Source organism: Crotalus tigris, unplaced genomic scaffold, assembly GCF_016545835.1.
Source record: "Crotalus tigris isolate CLP2741 ecotype Arizona unplaced genomic scaffold, ASM1654583v1 scf7180000024358.1859470, whole genome shotgun sequence".
NCBI classification, from domain to species: domain Eukaryota; kingdom Metazoa; phylum Chordata; class Lepidosauria; order Squamata; family Viperidae; genus Crotalus; species Crotalus tigris.
Window position 1 is genome coordinate 1,360,756 of NW_024100527.1, and position 10,081 is coordinate 1,370,836.

Sequence of the window (10,081 nt, forward strand, 5' to 3'; positions counted from 1 at the left end):
GACAGCCTCCCCGGATCCATTCGGGACACGAGACGGAAATCGACTCCTTTTCCGATTTCCGGTGAGCGATGCGCCTGCGTTGCAGAGGCACGTGAGAAGATATCGCTGATGTACCATTATGGTGAGTGCCTGCTTCCTTTTGCCGCTCTTGCAGCTTTTCGCGCCCTCGCTGCTAGTCCCGCCTCTCCCCTCCCCCTCTGCGGCTTTCCTCGGGGAGGGAAAATAGTCGGTGCAGCCCCCGTGTTAGCCCTGTCGGCCATTCCGCGGGTGTTTGAGGCTGAGGCCGAGATGATAGGAAGGGGGAAGCAGCATGGGGGGGGGGGGGAAGGCAGTCCTTTCCGTGGTTTTTTGGCTACTGGGGCGGGATTTGTGTTTGCTGTCAAGCGAGAAATTGATCATGGCTGCTTAGGCGATCCACGTTTCCCGAGCTTCCCATTTCCCCAAGAGTCGGGTTTTTTTCCTCCCCCTCTGTACGTAACCTGCTGAAAAAGGCGATCCATAATGGTAATAATTGAGAGCGATTGCAGCGCGTTTTCCTTTATAGTCCAAGTCGCCCCCCCTCTCCCCCCAGCTATTTGCGAGAGACACCGTGGAAACTTATACCGTGAATTTCTTGCTGGGTGAGTATAGCGATGTTTAGGGCAGGAATTCCTGTCTGTTCGAACTATATAGCATGTGAACGTTCAGGTTGTGCAAAAGCCAAAATGTAGGATCTAGCTTAAGCAATTGCTTTTATAACTGTGCTTTTTATTCTGGTTTAAAAAGAAAACTCTTGGTGATCTGCAGATTAAACTTTAAGCTTCTCAATTTGCCGTGCAAGTTTTGTTTTGTTTTCCCCTGCCGCCTCCACCCACAAAATCGTAAGGGGAAAGTGGAGCACCATGTGCTTTAATTTCAGAATTTAAAACTGCAAGACTCAAAGAAGTTTTACCATGAGACAAACAGCATTAAGAGCAAGAACTAGAATGAGATGTCTAAATTGCGTGTCCCTTAAGAAATTTTTTAATTCTGAGCAAGATAGCAAATTTTAGAAAATAAAAGAAGCAACTAATGGCTAACCACATGCTCTCATTAGCTAGGTGGCCATCTTGGGGGGAAAAATCAATTTAGCCATGGTATAGTTTTCTGTTGCTGACAGATTTATACTTATACCTTTAGAGGGTTTTTTTCTGGCTTTAAAATGTGCTCTACTAGTGTCATTAATATTAATATTTTCTCCATTTTTTACTAACGTTGTTAAATAGCTCAAGATAAAATGCCTATTTTTTTCTACCTGTAGAAAAATATAAAAAGTACATAGTAGTAAAACATACATTATTACTGTATCCAGATTTTTTTCTACTTCTATGAATGTTAGCATTTTTACATTTAGTTTACTGACTACAATAAATATATGTAATCCATTGTTTGGACATAAGTTGGAAAACTGCATTATATATTTGATTGGAACAACTTTTTGATGAGTTTTACTATAACATTTTTAAGGGAACACCACAAAAAGATGTCATAATAAAAAATGATGCTCCATCAACATTACTGTTAAAGAAGCATGCAGACTATATAGCTGCTTATGGAATGAAGAAAGATGATTATGTGAGTATTCTGTTAACACATTAACAGAAATAGTATTTAGCGCTCTTTAGAGTGAATGAGTGTGTATGTGTATATATCGAATATAATAGGGTTTTTATTGGTTAATTTGTTAAATGTTTATGCTGCCCATTTACGCTATGAGGCAACTCTTATAAAAATTGCAGATGGTTTCTTTAGGTCAGTGATGTAATCTGGCATGTATTATCTGACTTCAGAGCTGTAGAAGTCTCTTTAGAATGACACTGAGACCTAAAAAGCCTATTTTTATGTTAATTTGAACATATTTGTATGTTTAATACTTAGCTCTGCTTTTCAAATGTTGCTTTGTTTAAAAATTTGAAATGAAATAATATGCTACTTTAGCCCATTATAAGGGTTAATTATAGGCAATGTTAGCTGATGATAGCCAAAATCCAAAGGAATCTGATAGCACCTTTCCAAGATTTTATTAAAATGCATAAGCTTTGGGGAACTACAATCAGATTCATGGAGTAATTAAGCTGATGTAGATTTAAATTGGATAAGATAGGATATGTGTGAGGAGGGAAAGACAAGATGGTTATGGAGATATGAGACAGACCACCAGTATTTATCATTTAACAACTGTCAGTTTTAAGGATTTGTACGTTCACAACTGTTAGTTTAGACAAAGAATGTATAATTTGGAACTTCTTAGCAATTTGCAAGACATTCTAGATACAAACTGTTTCATGCATGAAACAACTAATTTTAGGCATTCTGTACTGAGTGAAATCATACTTGTTTAGGCTATTATAGGGTATGCTTGCTAAAGAAATAAAAATCCCTTTGTTGAGAATTCTTCCCCTAATCATCTAAGTAAATGTTCATGCTCCCTTTTATGCCTTTTTAGATTAGAAACTAATTTAAATGTGATATACTTATTTCAGGAATACTGTATGTCAGAATACTTAAGAATGAGTGGTGTCTATTGGGGATTGACAGTAATGGATCTCATGGGGCAACTTCATCATATGAACAAAGAAGAAATTCTGGCTTTTATCAAATCTTGCCAACATGAATGTGGTGGAATAAGTGCCAGCATAGGCCACGATCCTCATCTTTTATATACGTTAAGTGCTGTTCAGGTAAACACATATATTATTTATATAGATTCACTAGTGGCTTATCCATAGTGTAATGCCTAAGTAATTTATTTTCAAGGCTCTAAGATCCAATTTTCTTTTTAAAAAAAGATTCCTTACATTTATAGATAACTCCCCATAACTGAGAGCACTAATGCTTCTAACACAGCATTATAGTTTCTTAGGTCAGTGATGAAACAATGTTTTATCTGAATCTGCAGTTGATGTGGTTTAACACTCAGCTCTAGAATTACTCTGAGACCTGAGAATTTTTTTAAAAAAATTAATAATTTATGCGTTAGATTTCTGGATTTTGTCAGGGCAACTTAAATCTTAAATCTTAATTCAAAATACTAGGATATCTTAGACCTGGATAAATAAATCTGCTACCTTCAGATTATATCTCACATCATATTAACCAACACAAACTATACTAAAGTACATTTAAATCATATTAGATCACCTTCCTTCCATTAGGTTAATCAGCTATGATCAAATGAAATCCCATGTTTCAAAAATTCTTATGTTTGTTAATAAATTTTATTTTATACTAATTGTTGCTCATGTACACAAGCATAAAAACATGGAGTAATGTCATATAACTTTTAGCTGTATAATTAAAATTAATGCTGTAAATGTTCTTGATAATCTGGATAAACATTTATAGTGGCCTTTTGAATTCCCTTAAATTATATTAGTGGAAACAGTTACTATAGACAGTTTGAAAAAAATATTATGAAAATAATTCTACTTGCATATCAATGATCATTTAGTTCAAGGGTATCAAATTCACCGTGTCATGTGACGTGTCGCAACGTATCTTGACTTTTTGCAGTGCCGGAAGTGGGGTGGGTACGGCCTCCATATGATGCAACTGGCCCACAGGCCAGCAGTTTAACACCCTGATTTAGTGGTTTGGAATTATGAAATACTTGAGTTTTTAATTCAAAAGACACAGGTTGGGTACAATCTGTCATATGTAAAGTCATTGAAAACAGTAAAACCTATTAGTCATGACTAACTTTCCATTGATTTACATAAATCTTTAATTGAAATTAAATATGGGTTATAACTCATCATATTTTGGGCATAATATGTTAAACTTGAATGTATCTGTAAATATTTTATATTGGGGGTAGTAAAAAAATAGGGAAAACAGGATTGGAATTTTTTGTAACATTTCAGGCTAATGTAAAATAAAATTCTAATTAAAATAGTTGGATCATTTTCAAATATATAAATATGTTCTTGGGTATTTTTATATTCTAAAATTTTGATATGACTTTATTTTCTAGATTCTAACTCTGTATGACAGTTTGGATGTTCTTGATGTAAATAAAATTGTTAGTTATGTAAAAAGCTTACAGAAGGAAGATGGATCATTTGCTGGAGACATCTGGGGTAATTTTTAAAAGTATATTGATTTCCATTCTGATGAAAGATTTAAAAATTAAAATTCAAGAAATATGTGATGGTATTTCCACATATTTTTTCTGAATTGTAGTTACTTAGATCTATGATGAGATTTCATATACATCTGAATGTAAATGTGATGTGTATCACATTTTAGCTCTAGAATTACTCTGAGATCTGAGAAATAATGCTTAAAACTAATGACTACCATTTTTGCATCAGCACAATTACTTTTTATCACACTCCTATGGTGAAAATATAGTTTTGGCTGTGCAATTCTATGTAAATTTAACAGCAGTAAGACTTGTGTTTAAATAGGACTTTGTATATATAGGATTGAAACTTTAATTTGTTGAAAATTTACCTTTAAATACAATTATTGCTTAAAAGCATGTTCTTATTTGGGAATATTCATATAAACAAGCTATCCTTGTCTGTGATTGATTTGATACATAAATAAATGTTTTATTTTTGTATTTCTGAGCTTAACTTAAATTGTAAAATTTTTTCATGTAATGTTTATAGCTTCTTTTATTTCTTCCTCTAGGAGAAATTGATACTAGGTTTTCATTTTGTGCAGTAGCAACCCTAGCCCTTCTGGTAAGTGGTTTGAAACAAATATACACTGAAATAGTCAAGATATGCTTTCAAATAATATGTATTTTGTTTTACTGGACATTTTAAAAAAACTTCCCATAATATTATTAGAAATGTAACATTTTAAAATATTCCTAGAATAGAATACGCCAGGAACTGAAGCTCAATAAAATTAAAAGATTTCAAGTTTGAAAATGGTATTATCTTTAGATTGAAGGAAAAAGAATAATTATAGTAAATGAAAAAAGGTTATCTTTCTACCACAAAAAAAATCCTATAGTATTCAGTAGATGTCTTCAGTCCTTTGAGTATATTATTAACATTAATTAATTTTGACAAATGCTGTGTTTTTGTTCTGCATTCAGAGCTCCTTGTTCATTCACGCACTGGAAATTATGAATTTTCTAAATTGTAGAGCAATGAATAATGGAAATTAATTGAGTTCACTTTGGAATATTTCTCTAATTTTAGATGTGTCAAATTGAGTAGAAAGTCATTGAAGAAGAAACACTTCTCTATTGTACTCTGCAGAGAACAGTTGTATTTTCTTCTGCCAAGTTGAGTGACGTCAGTGCTTAGTTGGGTTTTGTCAAAGAAGTAATTTTAAATTTTCCTGCTTTTCAGGGGAAGTTGGATGCAATTGATATGGACAAAGCGGTAGATTTTGTGTTATCTTGTATGAATTTTGATGGAGGATTTGGTTGTAGACCGGGATCTGAATCTCATGCAGGACAGGTAAAAGCTTAGCAATTACATGCTAAATTAATTGTCTTTGCTTTTAATGTTTCTTTAAATGTATTCATTACTCTTCTAAGTATTAGACATTCTAAAACCTTCTGCATATTGTTATTAAAAATCTAGGCAAGGGAAATTATTCTAAGAAGAAAAGTAAGGATATGATATTAATAACATCCATTGACCCTGTGCATCTCTATCAATAAATTTAAGTTCCATTTTTTTATTTTTAAATATTACTAGTTAAATCAATTTCATATTTTAATACTTAATTGAAAGTATGATAGCTAGAAGTTGGAGATTTAATTTGCTGCATTTATTATATAAATAATTGATATCCCACATTATATTTTTCCATTGTTTTCTAAAATAGACATGAACTTTATATCTGTAATTTTAGATCTATTGTTGCACAGGATTTCTGGCTATAGCTGGCCAGTTACACCAAATAAATGCTGATCTTCTAGGATGGTGGCTTTGTGAACGTCAATTGCCATCTGGTGGCCTTAATGGAAGACCAGAAAAGGTATAAATTTATGTGAATTTTGTTTTTCAGAATTTCGTAGTTTGGGAGTAAGGACAATTTTGTGAAAAGTGACTGATTGATTCTCGATATGTGTAAAATTGTTGTAAGACAGTATTTGAAATTCATTAATTCTTCCATGAACACTTTCTATTTTTAGCAAAGATTCTCGATTCCATAGAGTTGGTTATTTTCTTTATGCATTTGTAAATAACCTTGAAACATTAGTGTAGACCAGAGGTCCCCAACCTTTTGGGCACCAGGGATCAGTTCTGTGGAGAAAGGTTTTTCCACGGACCAGAGAGTGTGTGGTTTTTTTGTGCTGCCTGCAAATGGGGCTTCGCTTGTTTGTGAGGACCAGTTGCTGATATGCCACAGCCCGGTACTGGTACATGGACCACGAGTTGGGGACCCCTGGTCTAGACTAGACCTACACAACATACAATCCATCAAGCAGTATTGGGTCTCTTCTAGACATTCAGCATAAGTGAATAACAGTAAAGTAATTTTCTCCTGCCTTTGTCCATGAGGTAACGCTTGGATGGTGTATCTATTCATTGGTTTTAGAAATAGATCTGACATATAAACTATTTCTTATGTATCAAATTTATCAAAGACACTTACAGGTCTACTTTATCAATGTGCTGTGACTGGGAAGCTTCCCTATGTCTTACTAATACTATATATTGGTTTATTACACTTCCATTAATCCAATATTTCTACCTTTTGTAGAAATCCCCTTTTATCTTTCTCAAATGTAGTATCCTGTTTATTACTAGATACTCTTTTTACTAATTGTACAGGCAATTGCGAAAATCATTTGTGATTTTTCCAGGCATTTGCAATGTGATGCTCTTTTTCTTTAAACAGAAACAATCCAATCCATACTTTTTAGGAAATTGCAAGTCCATGCATGCGTGTATATTTTAATGCATTCACATACCACAATAAAATCCCTTCTCACCCTGCTAAGGCATAAGATACTAGTTAAAATAATGGCTGAATTACACAGAGCACTAAGCTGCAAAGCAACTACATTATGACTTCATTCAAACATAGTCATTGTGAAACATTTGTAATTCTAATTAAGCATTTAGAAAATAGTAAGGCAGCAAGAACATTTCAAGATTCACTGTAAATTTATGATGTTATGTTTTTTTAAGACTTTGTTGTAATCTATCCATTTGTAGTCATCTTGTTAGCTATGGATATATTATAGCCATAGGTCAATATTATATGGAGGATTACTACCAAAATTTTCTGATAGGTGAAAAATAGCAAGCATAATAAATTAATTTTAAGGAAGCTTTGTATAGCTTAAATTTAATTGTGCATGTTTGGTAAAACAAATACTCAAAATTTTTCTGCTCAGTGGCATAAGAAACAGACTTCCCCTGTCTTGTGTTATTTTTATTCAGGGAAAATATCTTATTTTGACATAAATCACATTATTCTTGCTCTTAACAATCACAATTGCCCTAACATACTCTGCTGTCATTTTATTTATCAAGTTACCAGATGTATGTTATTCATGGTGGGTATTAGCATCTCTGAAGATAATTGGAAGATTGCACTGGATTGACAGAGAGAAATTATGCAATTTTATCTTGGCTTGCCAGGATGAGGAAACTGGAGGATTTGCTGACAGACCGGGAGATATGGTAAGTAGTCTCAAATAGTTTTGATTTTACTAAATCATACCGGTGTTTGATGCTTAAAAACAGATGTACATTTATTTCATATCTAGAAATCTATAATAAATAATGATGTAACAAGGGATTTTTTTTCAAATTAGATTAGTTCCACTTCAGCGGATGATCTGAAGATGACTATGATTACATTTTGTTTCTAATTATAAATAGTAACTACTAGGGAGATTTGTTACCAGAATCAAGGGTATAGCTAATCAAATACTTTGGAAATCTTGAACCAGTTAGAGGAAATCTCTGTATATAACTTTATAAAACTTCTGAATAATGTATCTCTTGAAGATGTAACACAAAGGCTTCCAAATGAATGCCAATAAATATAATCTTTAATCCTTGCCAAGATTTTATCCTAATCTAATTTTACATATTATTTTAATTCAGAATGAGAAGTGGGGATACTGCAAGGAAAACTACTATATATTGTCAAAATATGTGGGGCCCTTCTAAGGTTAATAAAAATGATGAACAGGTTTAGCTTCACATTTATTGTAGAAGTACATCTTCCTGTCCAGAAAAAGTACAAATATAGGTTAGATGACTAAGAAATCTCCTTTTGGAGTACATGGCTAGCAGGGAATAGTGCTTTGCTGGCATTGCAGACATTTTGTGAATGACTAAGCCCTTGAGCCATGTTATAAATAGCCAGTACTGCCACAACATTAAAATGTATACATGAAATGGAAAATACATTTCATTCCAAGTCCCAAAATAAACTGCAAATAGTCCTCAGCCTACAACCATTTGTTCAGCAAGCATTCAGAGCTACAATGGTGCTGAAAGAAGGCACTTAAGATCTGTGCCTAAAGTTACAGCCATTGCCAAAACCAAGGTATATCATGCATGGAACATTATACTTCCCAGCATTAAAAGTACTCCCACCAGTCTAGGATCCCATAGCTGCACTGAATTTGAAATTTAGAGGGATAGATAAAATAACATGATGAAGACATTCCCAACCATAAGATTGGAATATAGTAATTTCAACCTATGTCATGTATAGACTTCTCTGAATTTTAGCATTATCACACCACAAATAAAGGTGCCTTGTTCCTTATCTTCCACATTTTAAAGTATATATTTGGGAATTTAAAAAAGCTAATTTTTTTAGTCCCAGATATAGCTTAAAGATATTGTTGATATATTGTATTCTGGCTAATTAATTTGCATTTCCTTTGGTTAAAATACTTTAATCTCTTCCTGGCTTTCTAAAATCGTGTAGTTAATAAGATGTGTATTACCACTGCTCTCTGTTTTAATTTGAATCTTCAAATTTATTTGGTGTAGAAAGCCGCCTAATCTTTTAAAATATATTACCCCATGGAAAATAATATTTTCAATGAATATACCTTAATATGTTCTAGGTGGATCCATTTCACACCTTGTTTGGTATCGCTGGACTATCATTATTGGGTGAAGAACAAATTAAGCCTGTAAATCCAGTGTTTTGTATGCCTGAAGAGGTCCTTCAAAGAATAAATGTACAGCCTGAACTTATTAGCTAGGGTACAGTATATATAAAATACTTTAATCAGCAGCTTTGAATTTTTCCATCAAGGCATTTCTAAATGTGTTTACATTATAAATTGCCACTTTACTGTAAGCACTATCATTTTGTACATGTGTACTGTAAACAAAGTAAATAAACTAAGTGTAACATGTACTTGAGGTTTTCAGTAACAGATGTATGTATTTAAGTATTTGGCCTCCAGTGCTGCTTCACTTTCAAAATAACATACTGTGTTAGGTGCAGTAGATAAATACTTGAATTATGATTATGATACAATCATTCATCCATCTGGGTGACAGGCAACAAGTACTAGTTAGTAAATTGTCCTGGGCATTCTTTCTATTGATTGAAATTTACTTGTTTATTTTGCCAGTGACACACCATGCACTTGAATGCCCCTTCAGGATATGCGATAATTTTAAAAATCCAGTTTAATTTATTTGTCAAACCATAATAGTAGAAATACAATGGTATCCATATAGTTACTCTCTATTAGTGACATTATTTAATGAAAACTAATAATACAATTATAATGTAACCTGGTTTAATTAATGGCCTTGCTGAATTGTACAACTTGTTTTCTTTGCTCTAAAATATTTATTGTACAACGTGGCTTGAATCCCAAGTTTAGTAGACACGGAATAATTGTATATATTCAAGAATAAAGTTGTATAAGATTGTTTTCTGCAAGAGAAAATATTTGTTTCCACTAGAGTTCTAGAAGAACCTCCACTTCATGTGTCACAAAATTTGACTGAAATCAAAGTAAAAAAAACAAGTTTCTGCTTAAAACAGATTAAAGTTCATTATAATTATAGACATATTTGTCCATGGTCCACTGAAAATGAGAAATTTTCAGGCTTTCATTTTTGTTTTAAAAAAAGTTACAGTAACACACAGA

At 33.0% G+C, this 10,081-nt stretch overlaps 1 protein-coding gene and 3 non-coding genes across 5 annotated transcripts; all 4 read left to right on the forward strand.

Annotated features, from left to right (window-relative positions):
- Window positions 1-33: 33 nt before the first annotated feature.
- On the forward strand, window positions 34-9,867 carry RABGGTB (Rab geranylgeranyltransferase subunit beta). 2 transcript variants are annotated; one of them, XM_039327197.1, is made up of 9 exons: window positions 34-121; window positions 1,486-1,593; window positions 2,502-2,699; window positions 3,992-4,097; window positions 4,657-4,709; window positions 5,331-5,441; window positions 5,842-5,967; window positions 7,476-7,625; window positions 9,035-9,867. In XM_039327197.1, exons 1-9 carry the CDS (start codon window positions 119-121, stop codon window positions 9,173-9,175), a joined length of 996 nt encoding a protein of 331 aa, XP_039183131.1. In that variant the 5' UTR covers window positions 34-118; the 3' UTR covers window positions 9,176-9,867. The 2 variants fall into 2 exon arrangements, with proteins under 2 accessions (XP_039183131.1, XP_039183133.1); XM_039327199.1 differs by lacking the exon at window positions 34-121 and adding an exon at window positions 130-620.
- Window positions 1,770-1,845, forward strand: LOC120300775. Its single transcript, XR_005554738.1, has one exon. It is a non-coding gene; the product is annotated as a small nucleolar RNA SNORD45 (small nucleolar RNA).
- Window positions 2,881-2,961, forward strand: LOC120300774. Its single transcript, XR_005554737.1, has one exon. It is a non-coding gene; the product is annotated as a small nucleolar RNA SNORD45 (small nucleolar RNA).
- On the forward strand, window positions 4,208-4,289 carry LOC120300773. The gene has a single exon (XR_005554736.1). It is a non-coding gene; the product is annotated as a small nucleolar RNA SNORD45 (small nucleolar RNA).
- Window positions 9,868-10,081: the final 214 nt, after the last annotated feature.

Coding starts and splice junctions, on each gene's coding strand:
- RABGGTB (XM_039327197.1), top strand. Junction 2,700..3,991: donor ATACGTTAAGTGCTGTTCAG/GTAAACACATAT, acceptor TTTATTTTCTAG/ATTCTAACTCTGTATGACAG. Junction 5,442..5,841: donor CTGAATCTCATGCAGGACAG/GTAAAAGCTTAG, acceptor CTGTAATTTTAG/ATCTATTGTTGCACAGGATT.